This window comes from Odontesthes bonariensis, chromosome 10 (genome assembly GCF_027942865.1).
Source record: "Odontesthes bonariensis isolate fOdoBon6 chromosome 10, fOdoBon6.hap1, whole genome shotgun sequence".
NCBI classification, from domain to species: Eukaryota; Metazoa; Chordata; class Actinopteri; order Atheriniformes; family Atherinopsidae; genus Odontesthes; species Odontesthes bonariensis.
The window spans coordinates 38199501-38227232 of NC_134515.1; the positions used below are offsets into that span (position 1 = coordinate 38199501).

Here is a 27732-nt window from a genome sequence, read left to right on the forward strand (position 1 = left end):
GGGAGATGTATCTGTACTTAGGCAATGGTAATTACATTATCTACTACACTGTTACTGCGATATAATGTCAGATGCAAAAACCTTTAGTGCATGTGATGAGTTTACAATACAGGCTATATTTCTATAGGCCTACATTTAAAAATCAGTTCATTTCATTTTGTTTGGGCTTGACTTGCTGTAGGCCTACTTGATAGAAACATTTTTGATTGTCATAGATGAAAATGCTTAAAAATGAAACTTTACATTGGCCTATTTTTTGTCATAGCTTTTAGAGGGCTTTTCATCTGAACTGTGTTATGTCATAGTATTGTAGTACTATGGTACTTATTACTTTTCAATGACTATTACAGCGCGCCACTGGAGGTACGGCGTGCATTAAGGGGCTACTATTGGTTCCGAGGGGTCCCGAGTCCCGACCCCTAGTTTGGTACCACGGGCCAATGACTGGCCAACTATACAGTATACCCACCTCAAAAAGGTAGACTACACCACTGCCTCCCTCCCACCCACTTTTCGGGATGTCTGGGATCCATCCCTTGAAGGGGTGGCTCCCCCGTCGCCAGATGTCTGGCCGCCCGCTGAACAGTCCCCGGCTGCTCCTGCCACGTCGCCGGATGTCTTATTTAAAACTAGGAATTTAGAGGAAAGAAATCTTGTATTTCGAAGTCCGAATTTAAGTGTCTTCAGTTTGGACTGTAAGTAAATATTTGATTAAATATCTAAATCATAGAGATTATAAAAACATGCAGAGCTGTCCACTTGAATGCTTCATAGTCTGTCAAGGAGAGATTACAGCAAGAATACAGAATGTTTGACTGGTAGGATGACAGAAGGAAAAGTTCTTGGGTGTTAAGGTGTTCTGTTCATTATAGTTTTATTCATTTTTCATTCAAAACATTGGCCTCGCTACAGAAACCAACAGATTCAAACATTGGAGGTGTTTGAGGGATACAGATATCCAAAAACAGCTTAGGTGTGTCTATTTTGATCTCCTGAGCCCTCTTTTTTAATTTCTTTTCTTTTTAAAAAAAGAAATCATACCCATGAGGATTGGATGGTCACCAAAGGTTTGGTTTCTGTCTTTACATAGCACTACTGTTGTGATGTGGGTTACTGGCATTCAACCTCATTGTTGTGGGTCTGTCTGAATGAAGCTGTGAGGAACATTTATGCAAAAATGACCTACGTCAGAGGACAAAAGTGTCCTGCCACTGTGAACATTATCATATGATTGAATTACTCCACTCCACTATCACCTTGGGTTAACGTTTATTTCAAGAGCAACTTAAAGACTAATCAATTTACAACCATCATTAACACATAGACGATACAAAATAAATATTCACCATCACTTTGTTTCTCATCACCAAATAAATAACAAATATGTGCAGCTCAATTTCCTTGCGTATAGCAATGTACTCAAAATAGTTTGGGGAAATAAAAAGCAAAATGATATAAACAGAAGCACACGAAAAATCTTTACAAAATTATTTAGAAACTTTTAGTTACAAAATATTTGCACATAAAAAGATCCCATTACTTTAAATAAACAATAAGATATATAAAAGAATTCATAGTTGATATCTTAAAATATTTGCTCTTTGTTCAACTATGCAGAGAAAATGATCCCATTCTCTTGATTATTGTTTAAAATTTTCTCAAGTAAGATTTTGAAATAATAACTTAAAAAACAGATAATGAATAATAAATAATTAACTTAAAATAATCCAACTGACATGAGTAAGTTAGTGATTAAACCAACATTTGCACAGGACTTAAATAGTTACACATCAATAGTAAAAATGAACCTACAAACTAGTCGTGGAGATGCAACAACACTATGTTCATGTGGAATACTATCAACATTATTGGGTGAAGATGGGATGTGTTCGCTAACTAAGATCAGGCTGTATACTGCACTTCTGACTTTGTTCTGCACTCACTTTATCTGTCTGCTCATATCTTTAGAGCCCCCCCCCCCTCCCCCACTTACAGAAACAGTTAGATTCCAGGGTGCCGTCACACAATTAACATTCACACTTCTGTTCACGCTCATACTGTCATAAAGTAACATGCAAACAAGAAACTAATGCAGATAACAGAGGACAAAGATCCAAATGAGAGGATTTAATCACACAGTATCAAAAGGGTTTGGAAAGAAAGAGTGGTGCTGCTTCTGTGATGTCCTCCTCCAGTCCGTCACACCTCGATGCCCTTTACAGCCTGGTTAATGGACTCCAGCAGAGCCCGGTTCTCAGGGTTCTGGTAGCAGTCTTTATCAGTAAACATGTGGGTGAGCGTCTCCACATAGCTATCAAAGTTCTGTTCTGATAGTGGCTCCTGCTGAACACACAAAAGTTCAGAAGTCAAACATATTAGTTAATAAAGTATTAGAGGTAATAATGTGAACAGCTTGATCAGCCAGCCTTCCTGCCTTAACCCATTGACGCCGGATGTTGCGTAGCGCAACATTGTTCATTTATCATTATTTTCAAGACGTATGCAGCATGTAATGCACAATAATTGGTTCAAATACACATGAGGTGGGTGTTTTCGATTAGCCTGTTCTGCAATAGTGCGTTTGTAGCTAATTTGACAGCTCGGCTACAATGGCTGCGGTTAACGAGACATACTGTGACAGCGATGGAAGTGATGTGGAGTTGGAAGGGAATGACCAACAGAATTTATTAGAGGAAGAGAGGCAGTCCGCTGGATTTCGCACCCGACATCAACAAAAGTTTACTCGTACACCGGGGCTGAAGGTGCCAATATCTGAAGATGCAAGTCCTTTAGTGTTCTCGCATATTTTCACTGATGAAGTTTGGGATATGTTGGTGACACAGACAAACTTATATGCGGATCAGGCACGCGGCCACACACCATCCAACTCGAAGTGGAGCCCCGTGTCAAAGCAGGAGATGAAATCTTTCATCGGTCTCTGCCTAACTTTTGGAATAATCAAACTACCAACTCGCCGGGATTACTGGAGGCAGAGCAAGTGGCTGTATCAGACAAATGTAGCCCGAGTGATGGCACGAGATCGTTTCGACATGATCTGGAGGTAATTATTTATTCTTGCGCTGCATTCTGACGACTTCTCATTCTTATTTGAGTGACGTTGGCCTTATGTCAAAAAAAAGAGAGCCCGGTGCGAATTACTGCAGTATGACAACTATGATGTTTTAGAAGTCGTGTCACTGAAGTATACAGTATAACTGCACAATGCAAGATATATTGCAGGTTTTTTATCATTCATTATTATTGCTGATATTATGATTATGATTTAGTTATAGTATAGTAACAGTATAGTTATAGTAGTATAATAAATAGCAGCATTGGGTATTATCCTGAATCATAAAGCAAAACTAAATGAACCAAATGTCCAACATTGATAAAAAAAAAAGTAATACAATCCAGCCAGCGAAAAAAAGTTGAATTTTTCTTAGGTGTTTTCAATAAATTGTTTTTAGTTCAAAAAACCCTCAGGCATTGGGGACCTTTTCTAAAAACTGGCTTAGGCATTGAGCAGCCTTTTTTGCAGGTGGTTTAGGCGCCAATGGGTTAAGATCGGCACAGTGTAGTTTCCAATGATTGAATGGCATGTCACCGTTAAACACCGTTAAAAAAATATAGGTAAAGAACTTTGGATCATTGATCTTTTATCTTTTATCTTTTTCTTGTCAGGATCCTCTGTTCATTCCTAAACCTGAATAGAAGCATATCTGTGTTTATAGCCCATGTCAACAGGGGATCCCACACACAGGCATTGCTGAACCTCTGCCTATCTTTACTTCTGAGAGACTCTGCCCCTCTAAGGTGCTCTTTTTAACCCTGTTGCCACTTGACCTTACTAGTTGCAACATGCTCTACCAGCTGTTTTGTCTTTGTCTTCAGATTTAAGATGAGCTGACATTTCTAATATCAATTGAAATAATCAAATGTCTCACTTAACATTTGTTGTGTTTTGTTATGTTGTAAATACAATAAAGGTTACTTTTTGTACATTTGTAAATTGGTAAACGGTTGCACTTGATTTACATTTTACACAGCATCCCAACTTTTTGGCGTTCGGGGTTGTAAAACTGCCTCAAAGCATCTTGTGTATACTCACCATGGTGGGGAGGCGAATGTTAGCTAAGCTGCGGATCAAAGCCTGACTCAGGCCAGATAACTCCAGGAACAAGGCCTCATTCCTCTCCTCTATCTGTTTATTCTCCTCCTCCATGCTTTTCAGGTTCTTCTCCATAGAAGAAATCTAACAGACAGACATGTTAAAAGTAGCAGTCAGTGTGGAAAATGTTCTTTCTGCTGCAGCTCATCAACCTGGAGGGATAAAACCTCATGAGTTCATTATTAGGGTTACCTGAATGGTAGAGTTTTAATAATGCAATTCAATTCAATTTAGTAAACCTTTATTGGAATGAACTGATATGATTAACTGATGACACAATCATTTAAGTAGTTAATTATTTATAATTATTAGTCATTTAAAATTCCACAACCTCTCGCCTAAAAGCTAACCTGTAGCTCTGTGTAACATGGTGGAGTGGCTCTGCTCCCACACTCTACACTGCGTGGGTAACGTAAGTGAAGTTAGCTGGTCCTCCTTGTGATTTTCATCACTGTGAACATTTGGTCTGTTCAGGCTGCAGAAACTCTGTTAGTTACTAGTTCTGACCTAACAGTATTACTGGTGTTAGCTTTCCTTCTTGGATGCACTTTGTGCAGTTGAAGAAACTGGACTTCCCAGATCCTTCTGAGCAGCTCCATCGACATCAGGCTGCCATGACAACGGTGTATGAGACTGAGGGACAAGTGAAGATGGAATGATGATAGAAAAGCCCGACACAGCCTGGAACAACAGTGGGCTGCAAGTCTGGTTTTTTTATCTGATATTTTTTCTTCCATGACTTTCTTGGGCTGCATTGCTCACATTAAGAGGGTTCCTGGTTCAAATCCCATCTGGGGCCTTTCTGTGTGGAGTTCTCACCGTTCTCTCTGGGTATTCGAGCTTCTCTTCACAGTCCAGAAACATGCATGTTAGGTAATTAGAGATTCTACTTTGCCCCAGGTGTAAGTGTGCATGGTTGTTTGTCTCCTTTGTAGAAAATATTTGATAGAAAATGGATGGATGACTGTTTTGCCCTCTCTCTACAGCTCCAACATCTCTGGCATCAAAAATTCCTGGCTCAGTTCTCCACTAGTTCTTCTGAACCAGTCTATCGGGCTCATAAGTATGATCCTGAGTGGATCCATATCTTATTGTTAAACTTGTTCTACCTCGACTGCTTGCCCCTACACTATATCACTGCTGCTTCCAAAAACCTAGTTTTTGCTGCATATTCCTACATGTTAAGCTCCAGTTTGCACTTTAAATCAACAGAAGTCTCATCCCTTTTGTCACGCCCATGGGATTTTCCCCATGTTTTAAATTATGTTTGATCATGTTTTAGGTTTATGTTTTGGTTTTTGAGTTCATGTTTTGCCATTGCTTTTCCCCTCACTTCACATCACCAGTTCATTTACATACATTTACATACATCAACATTTAATTTCCCTCTGGGATAAATAAAGTATTTTTGAATTGAATTGAATTAATTGAATTGTCCCCAGCGCACTCATTCACAATCACTCAGTTCCCTATTTAGTTTCCAGGCTCCCCTGTCCTTTTGTCAGATCTTTACCTGATTTTCACCCCTTATGCCACGACGCCACGTATTCAAGTAATGTTCCTTGTTTTGTTTTTCCTTAGTCATGTTTTTTGTCCCACAGTTTAAGTTTTTGTCATCTGGCTCAGCCGCGCCTTCTTCACACATTCTGCTGTAGATCTGCTGCTGTGTTTGGGATCACTGTCCTGTTGGTGAGCCAGTTTCAGCCCAGCTTTAGCTGTCAGACAGACGCCCTCACATCGGACTCTACAACACTTTGGTATCCAGAGGAGTTGATGGTGGACTCAATGACCTAACCCTAACCCTGCAGAACAGACCCAGATCATCAGCCCTCCACCACCGTGCTTGACAGCTGGTGTGAGGTGTTTGTGCTGATATGCTGTGTTTGGTTTCCTCCAAACGTGCTGCTGTGCTGATTAGTGAGTTAATAAGATGTGTGATAAATGAACAGGAACTGTCAGGCCTGAAATCCACTTCCTACATCTCACTTTTCAGCAAACAGTTGAGTTGCTTCTACAGTATTTGTTGAATAACATAGAGCTTGGAACCCACAGAATACAAGTTGCTCCAATAGTTAAGTTTTTCATACCACCATTAATCATGGGAAAAACTAGCAGCACAATTCACCTTTACTCCATATTTAGTTCTGTTTTGGATATATCTAAGATTGTAAACAGTGTATTGCCCTCTGTGAGCTGAGGAGCTAGGCTCACCTGAGTGTGCAGATTCATCATGTCAGTCTCCATCTCTGAGTTGGACTCATTCAAATCATTTATTTCCTTGTTGAGCTGCTTGATATCTTCATCATTGTCCAAAACTGGGTGAAAATTATAACATACAGTGAGAAAACATATTAGAAAAAAAAACTGTCTCTGCTGATATACTGTTACACATTTCTATAAAGATAACACTTACTTAACCATACCCAAGAAAAGAGCACATTACCCACATTTCAGCCTCCTTACAGTGGCACAAAGTATTTTTAGAAGTGATTTTAAGATCTTACTATTGACTTTTAAAGCTTTTTTTTATTGATTGATTAGTAAACCGTCCTATTTTATTTTGTTGTATTGATTTGTTCCAAGATGTTTTTATATGATTTTAGTTTTATCTGTAGCTATGTGAAGCACATGCAACAACCGTTCGTACGCACAGATTTGTTCTAAAATCGTGCGGACGAGTGATTTAAGAGAATTTGCGCATTCACCAATCTTTTCGTATTTTACGTTTTCTTTCAGATACAAACAGAATTTACGAGTGATCCAGAGCTGTCGTAGGAGTCACGTAAAATAGTCCGCTGTTATTCCAATCAAGTTTGCTTGACTAATGGATTGTATATTTAACTACTTTGAAGTAAACATAAATAAATATATACATTATACCCCAATAATTATGCTGACATTATTCTGTTTGACTTAAATTATGCACTAATTGAAGGTTAATTTGACTCTGTATATAACAAGGTCAATGGGAAGTGTAACCAGCAGCTGACTTGCTACTTTTGGATGCTTTAGCGCGTCAGGCTCTTGGAAGAAAGCGTGTGTTCCGAGACGTGTAGATATCCTGCGGAGACAGACGAATGGCTGACATCGCGATTAAGACTGCCAAGGACTGTGCTGCTACAAATATGCAGCTTGTTAGAGCCACAACTCCAGAGAGAAACACGCCGATCAAACCCAGTTCCCCCACACGTCCAGGTCCTCACCACCCTTGGATTTTTGGCCACTGGAACCTTTCAGAGGGAGATTGGAGACAGATCGGGGGTGTCCCAGTCCTCTGTGAGTCATGCGCTCCCCTTGGTCATCAAAGCTCTCATCAGTTTATCACCCATGGTACATCAGATTCCCATACACCGCTGTCCAACAAGTACAGATTAAGAGGGACTTTCATGCCGTGGCTGGACTGCCAATCATAATCGGAGCAATAGACTGCACACATATACGCATCAAAGCACCCGTGCTGTTGTGGAGCGCACTGAGCTGAAGGCCAGGTGGGTGTGTCTCCATACAGCGGGGGGGCAAACTGCTCTATAGCCCAGAGAAGGCATGCCAGATTTGCACAATATTGCCATGAACAAGGGTCTCCCACTACCTGAACCAGCCCAGGCAGATCAGAAGGTGTGGTGCCAGAAGACCCCCCTCATGGACCACCCCATCAAAGAGCCATCATGATGAGGCAACAACTGATTGCACGGCTTTAGTTGCAGTCATCAACCGCCTGCTCATGGCGAGACGTTTTTGTTTAAGCCATTTTTATATCAACCCTCTGGTAGACTTCAGTTTACAATCAAAGGTCTGGACCCAGGACACCATTGCACCATGATCTAAGTAGAGTCTTTTGACCATGAAATGTTTTGTGCTGGTGTGTGCAAAAGCTCATGGGAATATAGATTTTTCATTCAAGTCATTAGTTCAGTCGTTTTGTAATCATTTCTTGCTTTTCTGGGCTCTTAAAGTGAGGAGAAAAAAGTTATTTGATCAGACTTGGAAAATGGATGACTAGACTTTTTTCTTCTTTGCTTGCCTCTTAGTGCTCCTGTAGTTGAGTGTGCCAAGGTGTGGTGGTGCATATTTGTGCTTTAGAATATGATCACTTTGATTTATTTTATTTTTGCTGTGTTGTACAACTGGAGAAACATTCCAGCCAGTTTCAGCACCACTGCTGCTCCATCTTGCTTGCTCAGTGAGCAGAGGAGCAGGAGGCAAATTAGAATATTGAGTTTTAATAATTTTTAATAATAATAAGCATGCCTTTAAAATTGTGAATGATAAATGTTTTGCAGACATATAATACAGTATTAGAGTGGAAACAATATGGTCCTATTACCGTCACTTGCTCTGAACTTTGCTGTTATGTACTCGTCTCCAGGGAGCTTTGCTCTCTTCTTGTTGGCTGATGCTCTGGGACAACCTGACAGACTGAAAGAAGTAACTGGTTAGCATCAAAAAGCACCTACAAGTTGCATTCTGACAAAACTGAACATATCCTGCCATTTACCTTGAGTTTGTTGGGTTTCTTTATATATATAGTCATGCCTCCACCAACCTTGATACTAATATGAGGCGAGAGACATAGAACCGAAGCCATGCTGGCTCAGACATCGCCGGGTTAACAAGGTCTGCATCAGGTATTAGAGCTTCAGAAAGGTGTAATGAAGAGGGAACTCCCTAAAAAAATACGACAAATTCTCCATACTTGAGGCACTGGAGACTGTCAAACATGACTCACAGCTCTGGCTACCCACCTGAGAAGGTACACTGGACATGCTGAATCCAGAAGAATAAAAGGATGTTTTCCACTGAAACATCCAAAGTGTACACTCAGTGACAGGGTAATAAGATGAGAATGGACCCACTCAGGGCTGAGACAGGGCTATATTGGAGACGGAAGCATCACATAACACCAATGCTCCATGGCTAGTGGATTTGAGAGCTGACCACAGCAACGTCCCAGAACAGGAACCAGTAACCATCACGGTGGCAGACATCCAAGAAAGAGTCTCAAGTATGAAGAGCTGGACTGAACTACGCTCTGACATGATACACACCCACTGGCGAAAGGAACTAAAAGGACTCCATGAACCTCTAGCAGCACAAGTGAACCAGCTGGGACCCACCCAGACTGATTAACCCACGGTCAGACAATCCTGATCATGAAAGATCCCCTGAAGGGGATTGTTCCATCCAACTACCGGCCAATAACCTGCCTCTGCACAACATGGAGGCTCCTGTCAGGCATCGTAGCAGATAAGATGAGTAGGCACATGGCTCAATACACGAGTGGGGCCCAGAGGGGGATTGGAAGTAACACCTGGGGAGGCATACAAATCTGTGTACAGCTTGGATTAACTACAAGAAAGCCAAGAAATGCCACACACATGGAAGCTAATTCCAAATGCCAAATGCACAAGTAACATCATATTTACCAAGCAGATGCTCTGTCCCCTTTGCTGTTCTGCATTGGCCTGAACCCCCCCAGCCACATCATCACAAAGAGTGGCTATGGATACTGGTTCCAAAGTGGAGCAACCATAGTCACCCACACTACATGGACGACATGAAGCTGTATGCCAGGACTGAGCGAGACATCGACTCATTAATACATCTCACTAGGATATATAGCAAGGAAATCAGATGTAATTTGGACTAGATAAATGCAGCCAAATATTATCAAAGAGAGACAAGGTGATCATGAATGAAGGGGCTGAAGTAGCAGAAGGCGCCGTAGCAAATATTGAGGGCAGTTTCAAATACCTTGGATCCCACAGGCAAAGGTTTTCTAAATTGTCTTTTTCCCATTTGACTCGGTACCTAACTTACTGCACTTACTCTAGCACTAGTTATGCTCATAGCTGTTTGGTTTTGGAAGAAAATGCACTTATGATTTCTTGTGACCTGAAGTTCTTTTGCCTACCGATGTGGAACACACTTATTGTGAGTCGCTTTGGATAAAAGCGTCTGCAAAATGACCGTAATGGAATGGAATGTAACATGGCAACCATGAGGCAGGTCCTGAAGAGTGAGCAGAATGATAAGAACAAAGTCTGAGCCATCAACACCTATGCTCTGCCAGTCATCAGGTACCCTGCTGGTATAATAACCGGGCCAAAGGCGAAGAGGAAAGCCATTGATATCAAGACAAGTAAGCTCCTCACAATGCATGAAGGGTTTAATCTCAAGGCCAGCACCCTGAGATTGTACACCAAGTGAAAGTCGGGCCGAGGACTACTGAGTGTCAGAGCCACTATCCAGGATGAAACAACATAGATCCAAGAATGCATCTGGAAGATGGCCCCCAGGGATGAACTGCTCCTCTGCAAGGCATGTAGCACCGACAGACTGAAGAAGTGGCTGATAGAGAGAAGTCCCACCAGTGGCTAGAAAAGGCTGGTCTGAGAGACAGTACTAATCATGGCAGCTCAAGAACAGGCCTTAAGCACAAGAGCAAGAGAGGTTGTAGTCTACCACACCAGACAGGACTTTAAGATTAAGATCAGATTTATTGTCATGCATACATGCATACACACAAAAATTTGTCCTCTGCTTTTCACCCATCCAGGTTGGCACCTGTTGACACACTCATGCAGGGTCACACACTCATAGATACGGATGCCACACACTGGAGCGGTGGGCAGCAGTGGTATCAGTGGTAATTGGAGTACTTGGGGCTGTGACCCCCCTTGGTTCTGAAAGAACCTAAGAACAACATCAGAAATGTAAAAAGAGCACAGCTCTAGGAACAGCTCAGATACTGCTTAGAAAGCTCAAGCTCCCAGGACCTGAGCTTGAAGGATGGGGTACCACCTACAAAGATGGGCAAGTGTTCTACATATATATATGTGTGTGTATATATGTAGAACATGAATGATTTGTAAGCCACTGCCAATGCCATTCATCCTAACTAACATTATTTTCCACCTTAGATTGTGATCATGGCTTCTATAATGTCCTGCAGACAAAACTGGGTACTAAGTTGCATGATCATGAAAGGTTTCATTTGAAATATCTTTTAAGTATGGTCCTTGTAAGCATCAGTTGTAACAGATGCCCTTTTTTAGTGAGCATTCCCCACCTTAGAACCCTTCTCATTTCTGATGACGCTGTTGTTCAGTGAGGCTGTATTTTAACACAGCATGTCAAATGTTGCAGTAACCAATAGGATCAGGGTGCCTCACTGTGCCAGACACACTGAATAATAAACCACTAAATGTTTACCACTGGAGTTTTTTTCATCCTAAGGGCCACACACAGGTTGCTGGTTTGATTCCCAGCTTCTTCACATGTCAAAGTGTTCCAGGGCAAGTTACTGAATCCCACCTTTTCCCCAATATAATGGTCAGTGAGCAACTATAGAGAAAGAAAATTGCTGCACACTAATATATAGAGTGCATAATGCTGAATTAGTTTTTGACCAGTATTTACTACTGAGCAATAGTTTGCATGTGGTCCTTTTTCTTGTTTTCACATTTTCAGCACTTAAGATGAAACTATACACAAAGCTTGAGAGAACATTGTTTATTATGTTCAGGATACCTGCGGTGTGTCAGGAAACTGCCGTTAGCATGACCAGAGCCATCACAGCCTGGTGTTGGGCATGTTGGGCCTTCGGTTTTGAAGGCCTTCCAGGAGAAAGGAGTGCCATTAAGAAGACCCTCCCTCTGCCGGCGTGCTGCCAGTGGACAGCCGTATGCACTGCGGTGGGTGGCGTACTTCCCACTGATATGGCCGAGGCTGTCACAGCCAGGAACAGGACACCTGTAGAAAAGCAGAAAACAGTCTGACTGGTTGGATTAAAGTCGAACTGGGGATAGAGAAGACAAGAGGCAAACACAAGATGGGCACAAAGAGGACCAAGTGTCCTCAGGGAGGTGTCTTGTTTCAGACCCTCTGATCTGGAATTTGTACAGAAAATGTAGGCTTACAACAACTAAATCAGATTTAGTTTCCACAGGTGGTGTAAAACAATGTCAGGAAGACACCAAAAACAACATGATTCCTTCTCTGCTGATTATCAACATCCACTTTAAGAAAACGGATTTCATCTCCCATCTAACATTACACATGGATTCTTGTCTGATAGAGTGACAGTTGCTCACTTCAGCAGCTCAGAGTCTTCCTTGTCATCCTTGGTAGGTGTTGACTTGACTCCACCCTTCTTGGCTCGCGGGCATCCAGACAAACTGGCAGAGGAACACAGATGAGAAGTCAACAAATCTTTAGAGAAAGCTGTGAAATAGTATTCATACAGTGTTCTTTCATTGTGTGACTCAAAATAAAAGTACTTCTGGATGCATTCAGTTATTGGCTTCACAGTACATCTTAAAGCTGGTAGTGTTTGTCTGATCTGTTTCGACCTCACTCTGACCGTCACTACGGTCTTAAAAAGGAATGATCACCTTCGTTCTGCCTATCACCGAAACCATATGTCAAAAAAGTCACGCCCGTGACCTCCGGAAGCAGAACGACCTGCGTTAATAAATGGCAGGATTGCTCCCGGTTCAGTCTCTCACCTTGATCGCCTCAAAACCGGACCAGGTAAGAAGCAGATATTTTTTGCATACGCTACACAGTCACAGAATTCACTACCCGAGGGTAACAGGTGCCTTGTGTCCCTGTGAATTGGACTGTGCAGTTAAGCTAATATCACGTTGCCGTGAGCCTGCTTTAATTGCGTTCGCGCTCTGTTGCATATCACCGTAGCACTTCACTTGTTTTGTTATTTATTGTTGTTGTACGTGGCGTGCCCTATACCGCTGTTCGCAGCCGTGGGGTTAGTGTGCGCCTGCTAGGTGCGTTCGCGCACTGTTGCAGGCCGCCAGAGGAAGACAATTAAGTTAATTTTTTGTTGCTGTTGGTTACCACTGAGTGAGCCTTCTTAACGCATTTGCATACGTTACAGGCCACCCTAGCACTACACTTGCATATATTTTATTGCTGGTAGCATATTGTTTTCTAAGTGTAGTGTGTTGTTTAAGTTTAACATTACTCTACCGCTGTTGTAACTGGTGAGTTTGTGTAAGCCAGTAGATGCATGCGTGCACTGTTGTGGGTAAGCAAGTGCATTTGGGCATTTTTTGTTGTTTTAAAAAACACTCAGTTCTGCACCTGTATATTTGTTTTTTCTGTGTGTTACTTTGGCCACTGGAATTTTTCAGGTAAGTAGCCAGATAAAGTAAGGATTATTGTTACAAATAAATGAGTGTTGTTCAGGTAAGTACAGAATTGGTGCTTACTGATTATTGTTTACTGTTTTCAGTAGTGAAATAAATAAATAAATAAATTAATTAATTAAGTGGTTAATCAAACAGCACCCTATAGCCGCTGTTCGCAGCCGTTGGGTTAAGTGTGTGCCGGTTAGGTGCGTTCGCGCGCTGTTGCCGGACACCAGTTAAACTTTTTTTCCTGCAACTCGCCATAATGGCCTCGCACCACTGCAGAGTCTGCATGGTTGCGATGAGCACCGCAGACGGGCACAGGGAGTGCCCTACTTGCCTTGGGGCCGCCCACGTGTTGGAGGACGTGGACAACCCCTGCAGTGCAGGAGTTGACCTGCTTAGGGGGGAACGACTTCGCCGTGCCAACCAGGTGTCTGGTCACGTGCATAAAGGCAGGGCGGAAAGGCGACGCTCACCCCATCGGTCGGCCCGTAAACATGGGCGTAAGCGTACGCGCAAATGCTCAAGAGACCAGCAGCGTGAGTCCCCCCATAGGTCTGACCAGGAAGAGGCCTCCAGAGCTGCGAAGCGCCCTGTTCCAGCTGAGGCAGCAGAGGGCGGTAGTGCGGGGTTAGCCCAAATCCTCTCAGCTCTCCAGGGGCTATCAAGGAGGATGGACAGGCTAGAAGGCCATCAAGGCCCGCCATCCCTACCGCCATCCCTACCGCCGGGCCAGGAGGGTCCCCCCTTACGCAGGCCTGAGAGCCATGGTGAGGAGGAGGACCGGGCCGATACAGACGTGCTATCCCTCCATGCGTCACAGACCACTGACGCAACAGGTGGAGGCAGCCGTGGTGGTGAACTACACACTGGCTCTAGAGGTGAGTCCACAGTCGTGGGGGAGATACCTGTAAGCCATCTGCTGTCAAGGGTATTGTGTGCCTCTAAAATTCTAGGCCTTCAGCCCCCCACAGCAGACCCAGCTCCTTATGGGGGTGTTTGGGAGGGTGTATCTCACGCTAGCCCCCCACCTTCTATTCCCGTGGCGGAGGACTACACCAAAATGCTGAGGACCGCTTGGGGTAAGACCTTGCAGCGGCCCCAGTTTAACCCAGGCTGCCGTCAGTTGGCAATGGCTGTATACCCTGCTGAAACAGGGCTGGGAGACATGCCACCAGTGGAGGCGTCAGTTGCCTCTTGGACATCCCTTGGGCCTGCGCGGGCATCCCCTAATCCACGTTGCCCTCGTAAGGAGTGTGCAAAGACAGACCGCCTGGTCACTAGGTCTTTTAACGCTTCGGCACGAGCAGCCCGTATGGGCAATGCCCTTGCTATGACGCTGGCGGCTCTGCGTAAGACGCTAGACCCGGCAGACGGAGATGCCATGGCCCTGGTGGAGGCTGCTCTATCTGCTCACTCCCAGCTCACACGGGATGTAGAAGACTCGATGGCCTCGGCAGTGTTGTGCCGTCGTCAGGTGTGGCTTGCGCAAACCTCTCTGCCAGAGGCTATTAAAACAGAGCTGATTAACCTCCCTGTGGCACCTGGGCGTGTTTTTCAACCAGGATCCCAGGAGGTGCTGGACCGTGCCGAACGTGCTGCAGCATCAAGGGAGGCTGTCCAACGTGTAGGCGTTAGAACAGCTCCCGGCATCTACCGAGCATCAGTGGGTAGGTTCAGGCAACGGCAGCCTGGCCGGCCTCCTCAGGCTAGTATCGTTCAGGGCCAGCGCTTTCAGGCAGTTAACCAGGGGCAAGCCCCACATCCCCAGTTCAGGGGGAGGCGGGGATCAAAAACAAACAGGGGCAGAAACGCAGGCCGGGGTGGTGGTCCGGCGTAGCAGTCAGGGGCTGCCCGTCGGATGCCCTTCTCAGCTATCTCGGATCTCCTGGGAGGGGATTGTGCCAGACCCTTGGGTCGTGACAATGGTAGCCCACGGGTGCCGGCTACAATTTTGACGGCGGCCCCCAGTTTTTTCAGGGGTCAGAATAACAGCTGTAAGAGACCCAATTTTAAAGTCCGTGCTCGACAACGAGGTTCGAGAACTACTTTTAAAAGGGGCTATCTCAGAGGTACCACCCAGCGCACAGCGAGCTGGGTTTTATTCCAAATATTTTATTGTGCCCAAAAAGGACGGCGGTCATCGGCCTGTCCTCGACCTCAGGCCCCTAAATCAATACCTCAAGGTGCTGCCATTCAAAATGGTTCACACCGCAGTGGTGATACGATCAATCCAGCAGGGGGAGTGGTTTACGTCTCTGGACCTGAAGGACGCATATTTTCATGTCCCAATCTGCCCAGAACACAGGCCATACCTCCGTTTTGCCTTTCAAGGCAGGGCGTTCCAGTTTCAGGTCCTTCCCTTCGGCCTCTCCCTGGCCCCAAGAGTTTTCAGTCGTGTGGTGTCCGCTGCACTAGCCCCCCTCCAGGCACAGGGTTTGAAGATACTACCGTACTTGGACGATTGGCTCGTTTGCGCCCTTTCTCAAGAGCAAGTAGTGCGCGACACGGAGACACTGCTGGCCCACATCCAGTTCCTGGGCTTCGTGGTAAATTGGAAGAAATCCAATTTACGGCCCCGCCAACATGCAGAATTCCTGGGTATCCTCCTAGATTCAGCCCACATGAAAGCGTCTCTCACTGGCCGGAGAGCAGACAGCTTAATAGAGACCCTGAAGTGCTTTCGGCTCGGCGGACTAGTTACCGCCCACAGAGTCCAAAGGTTGCTGGGCTTGATGGCTGCGGCAGCCGTAGTGGTTCCTCTTGGCCTGCTGAGGTCACGTCCCTTCCAATGCTGGTTCAATGCGTTCCAACTCCACCTGAGAGACGACAGGCAGGTCAGGCTGCGTGTTTCTCGGGCTTGCATCCGAGCCCTGCGTCCTTGGGGGAACAGGGAGTTCCTGCTCAGTGGCGTCCCCCTGGGGGGTCATTCTCACAGACAGGTCATCTCGACGGATGCATCCCTAACGGGCTGGGGGGCTGTCTGGGAAGGACGTTCAGTGTGGGGCATTTGGCAACCTCCATGGACGTCGGAACATATCAATGTTCTCAAACTGAAGGCCATTCACCTTGCGCTACAGCGGTTCCTGCCAACATTACAGCACAGCCATGTTCTGGTGAGATCGGACAGCACCTCTGCGGTGTATCACGTCAACCATCAGGGGGGGACAAAGTCCCAGAAATGCCTCCAAGTGGCGGAGGAGCTCCTAACATGGGCATGGCCACGACTGGCGTCACTGAGGGCTGTGCACGTCCCGGGCGTGGAAAACGGTGCTGCCGACATGCTCTCCAGGACTGGTCCACTCCCGGGAGAATGGAGACTGCACACAGATGTGGTCAACCAGATCTGGATGCGGTACAGGGTTGCGCAAGTGGACCTGTTTGCATCAGCAGAAACAACCCACTGCCCGGAGTGGTACTCCCTCAGGGGGCAGGGGGGCAGTTTGGGCCTGGATGCTCTATCGAAAGAGTGGCCAATAGGCTTACTGTACGCCTTTCCTCCACTCCCTCTTATCCCTCAGGTTCTACAGAGGATCAAGGAGGGCCAACACACAGTCCTGCTGGTTGGCCAGCGAGACCCTGGTTCTCGGACCTGCTCCAGTTACTGCAGGGTCAGCCATGGCAGTTGCCAAGCAGAGCAGATCTGCTGTCACAAGCAGACGGGAAGGTCTGGCATCCGAACCCAGCAGACCTGCGCCTTTGGGTTTGGCCGTTGCAGAGCCGGTCGCTGATCGCTTAGGTGAGTCTGTACAGGAGACATTCAACAACGCCAGGGCCCCATCTACTCGAGCCAGTTATGCGCTCAGATGGGGAATCTTTTCTGACTGGTGCCGTAGTATGGATATTGAGCCAGCAGCAACTTGCCCTGTGCCTCATGTGTTACGCTTCTTGCAGTCCCAACTGGATCAAGGCAAGGCGGTTAGTACGGTGAAAGTCTATGCTTCAGCCATTTCCGCTTTCCACCAGGGGGCAAACAACGGGCCTCTCGGAAGGCATCCTTTGGTTGCCCAGTTCTTGAAAGGGGCGCGCCGGTTACGTCCAGCTCGTACCCTACGGGCACCAGGCTGGGACCTTCCGATGGTTTTAACTTCACTCATGGAAGCTCCGTACGAGCCCATTTCGGATTCCGATCCACGCTCTTTGTCACTCAAGACTGCTTTCCTTCTGGCTCTCTGCTCAGCAAGACGAGTCGGGGAACTGTGTGCCCTCTCTGTCAGTGACGACTGCCTCAGATGGAGGGAAGGCGGCACTGGTGTGTCACTGTGGCCAAATCCAGCCTTTTTACCAAAGGTTATTAACAGGCAGTCCATCAACCATGTTCTGGAGGTGGATCAGTTTCAGCCTGCCTCTGCCTCACAGTTGGAGCAGGAGAAGTTACTCACCTTGTGCCCAGTGAGATCCTTGAGGGCTTATCTGGCCCTTACACAGCCACTGAGGAGAGCTCACTCCCAACTTTTTGTCTGCTATGGGGCAGCAAAAAGGGGGTTGCCTCTTTCAAAGCAAAGGCTGTCCCATTGGCTAGTAGAGGTTATTTCCCATGCCTATTAGGCACGGGGGATGCAAGCCCCTCCTGGTATAAGAGCTCATTCTACCAGAAGTATGGCAACGTCCTGGGCTGCCCTCAGGGGAGTACCAGCAGACGATATCTGTGCAGCGGCCTCATGGTCTACGCCATGCACTTTTACTAGGTTTTATAGGGTGGATGTAACTCGCCCAGCTTCGGTTGGTGACACCGCCCTCATGTCCGTGACCGAACGAGGTTTTAATAATTAGCTTTTATGTTCCTCGCTACCATTTTGGTATTTGTCATCCCTTTTTAAGACCGTAGTGACGGTCAGAGTGAGGTCGAAACAGATCGTAAGTTACGAATGTAACTACGGATCTGTGAGACCGAGGGATGACCGTCACTATCTTTTGTCGCTCGGAACAGCCTGAGGCGCTCAAGGTAGGAGACTGAACCGGGAGCAATCCCTGCAATTTATTGACGCAGGTCGTTCAGCTTCCGGAGGTCACGGGCGTGACTTTTTTGACATATGGTTTCGGTGATGGGCAGAACGAAGGTGATCATTCCTTTTTAAGACCGTAGTGACGGTCATCCCTCGGTCTCACAGATCCGTAGTTACATTCGTAACTTACGATCTGTTGGTTTATATGATTTACTTATCTTTAGCATTAGCATGGACTGTTCACACATACCAAAACAACCAAACAATAAGGGAAACGAGTCCAAGAGCATATCCATCGTTAAACATGTGGTTCAATTGGCAGAAAAGAGTTCCCACCTTCTGTGTGAAGCATAGTTTCCAGTGATGTGGCCTGATCCGTCACAGCCTGGAGTCGGACACCTGAGACACACACAGACAGCCTTTCAGCTCAAAGTCTGACATCAGCAAACTGCAGCATCCTCAGTAAATACTTTGGGATTCTTGTTTTTTGTTTACAACTGGATATCAGTTTGGATTGATTTGGAGCATTCTATATTCATATTAGACAGTGTTATTATATCAAGGGGAGAGCATGGACAGAGCTGGCGCTGCAGAGCATTCAGTGAACATGTCGAAGATGAGAGTCAGGAGAAAACACACATACTTCAGTTCAGCTGTATGGGCAGCCATGAGGGTCCGAAGTGATTTATCAGCAAGAGGACAGCCTGACAGACTGGAAGATTAGAAAGAGAATGTCAGAGAAGTATATCGACAACAGACTGTCCGTGAACAGTTGAAGGAGTGAGCCAGAAACTGAGCCAAACTAAAGAGCCAGGACAGGATTAAGTTGAGCAGACAGGGAGGAAAAGAATTAATGTAAAGTGTTATCTGTGGAGTAAGGGAAAAAACTATTAACAAGTGAGTAATCCAGATTAGATTATGGTTGTTTTATCTGTTGGATTACTGTTCGCTACTTCTCTGAAAGGCCTCTTCAGTTGTAAGAACAGGTCAGACAGAAGGTTCAGAAAGCAAACCGTGGTGCAGTGTTCCCTGTGCAGGTGGCGTGAGGTGCTGCAGTGTCTGAGCTGGTCTGTGTGTTGGTAACTGCGACTGCAAAGGTACTGCTCTTACTGTACCATCACACCTCTGTCATATCAGTAATCTGAAGCTATTTCTGAAACTAACACAGATCAACTATAAGAATGTGGCAGTAGAAACACTTTACGTTAACGTTCTATTCACCTATGGAGACCTGAGCAGCCTTCCACACAGTGGTAGCTCTCATAGCATGGAACCTCAGTCAAATATGTAGAGATTTTAATCTTTCTACAAGTGTTGAGTTATGAGCTCAATTTCTAGCTAAGATTTCCCTACTGCTTAGAATCTATATGTCATAGATCCTTATCAGCAAAAAAGGCTTCAGATGGTCTCTAAATATTGAGACAGGGCAGAGACGACGGTCTCTCTCTCACTACTACCATAAACATTATTATTCTTAATAATAATAATGATGACAATAATAATAATTTTCTTTTCTAAGACACTAAGCCTGCTGCATTGGACACACCCTGGGTCTTACCTTCGATGGGATGCATAATTGCCAGTGATGTGCCCACTTCCATCACAGCCTGGGGTGGGGCATCTGAGACAAAGAATATACCCACAGATTAGTCTGGTACCATAACTTTGATTCACTTTTACAAATAAATTTACGAGAGATACTAAGAAGATTTGGCAATTGAGATTTATCAGTTACCTGGTCAGGACAGGGCAGTTGATGATAAACCACCAGAAAATCTTAACCTGGTTGAAAGCACACCAACCCCACATCAACTCAAAAAAGGTCTGATCAAGCCTTTTTATGTCTTCTATCCGAGCTCATGCCAACTCTGAGCCAGCCGTCCTGCCAAAGCAACCTGACCTCAGAGGTTCATTCTATAGACCCAGTGTGTGGTTAGTGTCAGGCCATGTCCCTGTCATCTCACAGACAATGTTGCTGTGCAATAGACCTGAAGCAGGATTATACATGAGGAAATACGTCCAGGATCTTTTATCAGTAGTTACATTTGTCCCTCTGCATCTCTGGACAACCACTTTCCAAAATAAATCCTGGAAAGACGCATCTGGAAAAAGTTCATGGAAGGAGGCTCCCGTGGATCCACAGTGAATCAATTATTCGTCAAAGGGCAGCTCTTTTGGATCAGAACATTTCTCCTTGGCTCTACTAATTCCAGGTGATGTGAATTGTGGAAAAGTGGAAAAATCTCTGCCTGTCTCCATGCACAGAATGTGGTTGTATGCAGGTGATACTGTTTTATTTGGGTTTGTTCTGGGCTTTTTTCCATCTCACACTTCTACTCCTTTGCACTGTTTTTCTCTTCTGTCTCTCTTCCCCAACTTCCATCTTAGTACGTTATATTAATGTTAACTTACACAGCGCGCACACATCGTAGCAAACAGTGCACACACTCACAAACTGAAGCACACACACAGTCAACATACAGGTAGCTGACACACACCCACATGCTTGCACACGCAACACTCAATCGCACGTGTACACACGCATATGTGCACACGCACGCCAGGGATGCTTTTAGCAAGCATCCAGCACTCGCTGCTTTAGTCTGAGCATGTCCACGCTAAGGTTTATTTCATGGAATGTGCATGGAGCTGGGTCCAGGGAGAAGAGATTAAAAATCTCCAATAGACTGAAGGATCTACAGGCAGACATTGTTTTATTACAGGAGATTCATTTATCAAAGACTGCAGCTGATGTTCTCACCACAGCAGTTTCCTCATGTGTACTCAGCCTGTTACAACTCCAGACAAAGAGGTGTAGCCATTCTGATAAGCAGAAGAGTAAATTTCACGGTAAACAACAGTTATAGATCCAGAAGGCAGATTTATAATAGTTAACTTATTGATCCAAAATATCTATGCATGAGTCTATGCATTGCTAATATATATGGCCCAAATGTAACAAAATTCAAACTTCTGCTTCCAACCCCCAAAAACTCTTCCAAACTTTCTCATCCCTCCTCCAACCCCCACCCCCTCTCCCCTCCTCCTCCCTCCTCCCTGATGATTTCGCCGACTTCTTTGACAAAAAGATTAACGATATCCGATCTTCCTTCCCTCACCCCCCAGCTGTCCACACCACCCACACCTGTCGCGCTCCCACTCCTCCCTCTCTACCACCTTCTCCCACACCTCCCTCTCCACCTACCTCGCTGTCCCACTCTCTCCCCTCTCTGCAGATAAGCTCCTTCACCTTGTAACATCCAGCCGCCCCACCACATGTTCCCTTGACCCAGTCCCTTCCCCTCTCCTTCATTCTGCTGCCCCTGATCTTCTTCCTTACCTGACCCACCTCATTAACACGTCTTTTCCTTCTGCTTTCAGGACTGCCAGAGTCACTCCTCTTCTAAAGAAACCAGCTCTTGACCCTTCAGAGATCCCTTCTACCCTTCCTGTCCAAAACTCTTGAACGTGCAGTCTTTAAACAACTGTCCTCTTACCTCCACCAGAACAACCTCTTGGACCCCCACCAGTCCGGGTTCAAGGTGGGCCACTCAACTGAGACGGCCGTAACTGAGTCACTCCAAACTGCTCGAGCTAACTCTCTCTCCTCTGTTCTGATTCTCCTGGACCTGTCTGCAGCATTTGACACAGTGAACCACGACATCCTTCTCTCTACCCTGGAGGGAATGGGGGTTTCTGGCTCTGCACTCTCCGTGTTCTCATCCTACCTGACAGGTCGCTTCTACCAGGTCACACTGAGAGGGTCTGTGTCGAAGCCACGTAGGCTCACCACTGGGGTTCCCCAAGGCTCGGTCCTGGGTCCTCTTCTTTTCTCCCTCTACACATCGTCTCTTGGTTCTGTCATCCACTCCCATAACTTTTCCTACCACTGCTATGCAGACGACACCCAGCTGATTCTGTCTTTTCCCCCTTCTGACACCCAAGTGGAGGCATTGCTGCGTGCCTGGCAGACATCTCGAGGTGGATGTCGATGCACCACCTTAAGCTCAACCTGGACAAGACTGAGTTGGTGTTTCTCCCGGGGAAGGGCTGCCCGTTCTGAGAACTGGCCATCACCATGGATGACTCCATGGTGACGCCAACTCGGACCGCGAGGAATCTGGGTGTGACCCTGGACAACCAACTGTCGTTCTCGCCAAACATCGCATCAGTGACCCGTTCCTGCCGATTCCTCCTCTACAACATCCGGAGGATTCGCCCCTTCTTCACCGACAAGGCAGCACAGGTGCTCATCCAGGCTCTGGTCATCTCCCGCCTGGACTACTGCAACTCGCTCCTTGCTGGCTCCCCGGCTTCTGCCATCAGACCTCTGGAGCTGGTTCAGAAAGCTGCTGCTCGTCTGGTGTTCAACCTCCCCAAGTTCTCCCACACCACTCCCCTTCTCCGCTCTCTACACTGGCTCCCTGTAGCTGCAGCATCCAGTTTCAGACTCTGGTGCTGGCCTACAGGGCAGTGGAAGGAACAGCTCCTTCATACCTCCAGGCTATGGTCAAGCCCTACACCCCCGCCCGACCACTTCGCTCTGCGGCCACCAGGCGCCTGGCTGCCCCGTCACTCAGGGGTCCCTGCGCACGATCCACACGGTCACAGCTTTTCTCTGTTCTGGCACCCCGATGGTGGAAGGATCTCCCGACTGATATCAGGACAGCTGAGTCGCTGCCCATCTTTCGCCGCAGGCTGAAAACCATCTCTGCAGGAAACACTACCCTGATCCGCCCTCTTAGGACATCACCTGCTTCGTCCTAACTCCTTACGCACTTATTTGTTTCCTAAATTGTCTTTTTTTTCCCATTTGTCTAGGTACCTAACTTATGCACTCTAGCACTAGTTCTGCTCTTAGCTGTTTGGTTTTGGAAGGAAATGCACTTATGATTTCTTGTGACCTGAAGTTCTTTTGCCTACCGATGTTGAACACACTTATTGTAAGTCGCTTTGGATAAAAGCGTCTGCAAAATGACCGTAATGTAATGTAATGTAATGTTGATGACCCCTCATTTTTTCACTCCTTTTTCACTTCACTCTCTGATCACTCAGATAACACACTCATCATAGGAGGGGACTTTAACATGGTATCTGACTCAGGAGTGGACAGGTGCAGTACTGCAGGAAGTCAGCGGAACTGGCAGTCCACAAATGTTGTTAAAGAATATATGAATGATTTTGGTCTTTGTGATGCTTGGCGCTCCCACCACCCCACTCTCAGAGAGTACACCTTCTTCTCAGCAGTACAACACTCATATTCAAGAATAGATTATTTCTTAGTTAGCAGTTCTCTGATGAGTGATATTTCAGACACCAAAATCCACCCCATCACCATCAGTGATCATGCTCCAGTTTCTATCACACTGAAGAATAACAGAGTTACACCACCAGTTAGAAACAGGAGATTTAATACATGATTACTAGCAGACCCTAATTTTATTAATTATTTCAAAAGGGAATGGTCTATATATCTGGAAAATAATGACCTGCCAGGAATATCAGCTTGTGTTCTCTTGGAAGCGGAAAAAGCAGTTATGAGAGGCAAAATAATCTCTTTTTCATCAAATAAGAAAAAGAGGGAAAGTTCAAGAATATCAGATTTAACTCAGGATTAAATCATTAGAAGTTGTCTACAGTGTCTCCAAAGAGGAACACATACTGAATGAATTAAGGAAAGCTAAACTTGAACTAAATGAAATTATTGATTAACAAACACAGTTCCTGATGCAAAGACTTCGCTTGGAGAATTTTGAGCATGGCAATAAATCTGGAAGGTTCCAAGCAAATCAATTAAAGATAAACAAAGAGAAAACAACAATCTCTTCGGTTAGGGACTCAGAAGGAAAAATATATATATATTTTGGGCTTCTTTTATGCCTTTAATGGATAGGAGAGTTAAGAGAGACAGGAAGCAGAGAGAGGGGGAACAACATGCAGCAAAGGGCCATTCGATGTGGGACTCGAACCAGGGCCAGCTGCAGCGAGGACTGTAGCCTCTTGTACATGGGGCGCCGGATCCACCCACTACGCCACGGACCCCAGAAGGAAATATCACCCATGACCCTGATGCAATCAACAATGCTTTTAGGGACTTCTATAAAACCTTATATTCATCACAAAAAAATCCACCAGACAGCAACATAGATCAGTTTCATAGTAACCTTCCAACCTTCCAAAATTAAAAGCTGTAAGCTGTAAACTTTCTTGTTTAGTTTAAACTTCCTTCTGCATAGATTGCACATCTCCAATTCCTGCCAGAAGACATCAGTTAATTTTTTGTTCTGCCTGGTTGTCAAGTAATTCATATTATATAGGGTTGGTCATTTTTCTGATCTGCTGATATTTCAGCCAGGTTGTGTGTCTGAGAAGGTGGTCCGCAGCACAGCACCACCACCACAGGGGACTGTACTCTCACTGTTTCTCTTCATCGTGCACCTCAGAGCCCTGTCCTCTCCAGAAATACTCTGATTACTCTGCAGCTGTTGGCTGTTTCAGTGATGGACAAGAGGCTGGGTACAGGGAACTGATCCTTCACTTTGTGACATGGTGTGGGAACAATCACCTCATCTGAAACACAAACTAAACAAAAGAGACGATTGTGGATTTTAGGAGGACCAGGAGTCTCCATCCTGGAGAGGTGGAGGTGGTGGAGGACTACAGATACCTGAGAGTTTACCTGGGCAGCAGACTGGACTGGAAATGCAACACTAAGGTTGTCAACAAGAAGAGACATAACATACTGTATTCTGGGTTATTCAAAGTCTGCATCAAGACATTCCATAATCTCCAGACAGCACCCAGAAATTCCAAGAAGGCTGAAAGCGGAAATGCTCAGTCGCCTCTCCTGCAAGTTGCAGTCGCAGGAAGACGGTCATCTTGCTTACCTGGGAGAAGTCTAACACCAAGAGCCCAGCAGGGGGCCTATCCCCAGTATCCCCACACCTGCCTGATGCCTCTCCTCACAGGCTGAGGAGAATGAGTAAGTCCAGCCACTCACCAGGGTTACTTCCACACACATTCAACTATATCTAGCTGGTACCGCTCTGTCTCACACGCCAGCTCAGTTCTTTCCTCACCAGTCAGGTGACGCTCCAGGTCCCCAGAGCCAGTTTGCATAACCAGTAATCAGTTATCCAGGCTGGGCTCTTTGAGGTCTTTAGGGTTTTCCAAAATGCTTATGTATTCATTAGCCATCAATACTATGTGTGTCATGTACACAGATCAAATATCTGTTACTTATGTTGTAAATCGTCTACCAAACTCTTTTACACTTCATGGAACAAGGAAGTGTGTCATTGTGTGCTGTTGTACAGAAATGCAAGGGATTCTCTGACCAATCAGCAGTCTTTCCTCGGCTTTACCTTAACACAATGGCGTAGCCACGGGTGTGCCAAAACATTTCCATCAGACGATGAGTTGCGACATCTGCACCTGGCAACCTGGTGTAGCCTTATTTCTGATGAAATTATTCATGCGTTCAAGGCCAGGCCACGTTGTGTTGCCCTTTAAAGCTGCCGTCGGCAACTTTAAAGTGAGAGCTGCGCAGTGCGCAGGGTAAGCAGCAACATGGCTGTGTCCTGCACTCTGCTGCTTGTGTTCAGAGGGTTAAACAGCTTTGCTGATCATGTGTAATGTGGATACTTCATGGCTCTGTGAGAGTGCATGAGTATGTGCACGAGTGTGTTATATTTCACTATGTTCATCTCATTGGGCACGCAGTGTCTGTGTGTGTGTGTGCGTGTGTGTGTGTCTGTGTGTGTGTGTCTGTGTGTGTGTGTGTGTGCGCGTGTGTGTGTGTCTGTCTGTCTGTGTGTGTCTGTGTGTGTGTGGGTGTGTCTGTGTGGGTGTGTGGGTGTGTGTGTGTGTCTGTGTGGGTGTGTGGGTGTGTGTCTGTGTGTCTGTGTGTGTGTGCGTGTGTGTGTCTGTCTGTGTGTGTGTGGGTGTGTGTCTGTGTGTCTGTGTGTGTCTGTGTGTGTGTGTGTGTGTGTGTGTGTGTGTGTGTGTGTGCGTATGTCTGCGTGTGTCTGTGGGTGTGTGTCTGTGTGTGTCTGTGTGTGTGTGTGTGTGTCTGTGTGTGTGTGTGTGTGTGTGCGTATGTCTGCGTGTGTCTGTGTGTGTGTGTGTGTGTCTGTGTTGTGTTTTTTTCTGTGTTTTATTGAGAACACAAAGTGTGCTTTTTGTATTACTTTGTTATTGACTGATTTGAGCGCACGTCACACGTGAATGTTTAGACCTGCTGTGAACTACTGCTCACTGTTACTGATGAGGACGCACACAACGTGTGGATATGTTTTGTGTTAATAATGTTGTATTCCAGAGATATATTCTTTTAAATGTTTGTGGAGGTGTAACACTGTTGAAAATAAACTTGGCACACCCAATGTCTTTTTTCTGGCTACGCCGTTGCCTTAACAATAATTTACCTCAACATGAAATGGAAAATCTTCTACTTTTAATTTAATTTAATTTTAACTTAATCTGCAACCTAACCTCCAAATGGAACTTAACAATGGTTCTTAATTGCAAGTTACAATCAAATGAAAAACTAGAAAAGTGATTCCTCAAGTTTTCAGAGGAGGTTTTGAATAAATGTAAAACTCACACAAGAACTTCTTTTTTGCTGTCTTTGGGTTGAAACTTGACCTTGAAGCTGGTGGTAGTGACTTCACCAGGGTACTTCCTGTCCTCCAGGTTATCTTGGTCCTCATCCTCACCTTCAGATGAGGTATATGAAGGAGCTGTATACTCCATCTGAAGAAATGTAAGACATAGGTCACATAGCAATTACACATAAGAATGAATTTGTTCATTCAGTCAGTGTAAGATGGTTAAATGTTCTCACTTTCCATCATAGTTCTTAATTATTTTACTTTGTAGTTTTGATATTAGCATTCTGACAGTTTATTTATTTATTGTGGCATTCATTCATCCTATTGCATTTTAATCTTCATTTAGTTGCCAGGTTGTGCTGCATGGTAGAAAAGAGCTTAGCACTATCACCCCACAATGAGGAAGTTCCCATTTGGAATCAGGGCTGGGACCTTTTTCTGTTGTTCTTTCTTTGTCCACATTGTATTATTCTGGGCATTCTGGCTTCATATGCAAGTTAGGTGAACTGGTTATTCTAAACTGACCACAGGTATGGGTGCCTCTGTGTTGGGCCTGTGATGGACTGGTGACTTGTCCAGGTTGTACCCTGGCTCTTGCCTGATGACAGCTGGGATAGGTTCCAGCCCCCTGTGACCCTGGGGTGGATGGAATAAAAGTGGAAATTTTTCTCAGTGAATCCACAAGTATGATTTGTTTTGCCTCTTGCAAGGTACATTTCTGTAGCTGAAAATAAAGATACATTTTTGACACTAGGGGTTCAGAATTGTTATGAAAGCACATGTACGTTTTTGGGTCCTTGATTTCTTCTTGTGTACCCTCAGGTGCATGACCCAACAGCGTTATATACTCT

General features: G+C 45.5%; 1 protein-coding gene across 3 annotated transcripts in view; it reads right to left on the bottom strand.

Moving 5' to 3' along the window:
* Positions 1–1252: 1252 nt before the first annotated feature.
* Positions 1253–27732, bottom strand: part of myt1a (myelin transcription factor 1a) — a 45940-nt gene continuing 19460 nt past the window's right edge. For all 3 annotated transcript variants that reach the window (XM_075475418.1, XM_075475414.1, XM_075475415.1), the window contains 10 exons: positions 26875–27023; positions 19828–19890; positions 18913–18981; positions 18606–18668; positions 12265–12348; positions 11702–11923; positions 8496–8587; positions 6383–6486; positions 4112–4255; positions 1253–2343 (listed from right to left, as the gene is read on the bottom strand). In XM_075475418.1, coding sequence (XP_075331533.1) covers positions 2200–2343; positions 4112–4255; positions 6383–6486; positions 8496–8587; positions 11702–11923; positions 12265–12348; positions 18606–18668; positions 18913–18981; positions 19828–19890; positions 26875–27023 — 1134 coding nt within the window. In that variant the 3' untranslated portion in view covers positions 1253–2199. The remainder of the gene's footprint in view (positions 2344–4111; positions 4256–6382; positions 6487–8495; positions 8588–11701; positions 11924–12264; positions 12349–18605; positions 18669–18912; positions 18982–19827; positions 19891–26874; positions 27024–27732) is intronic.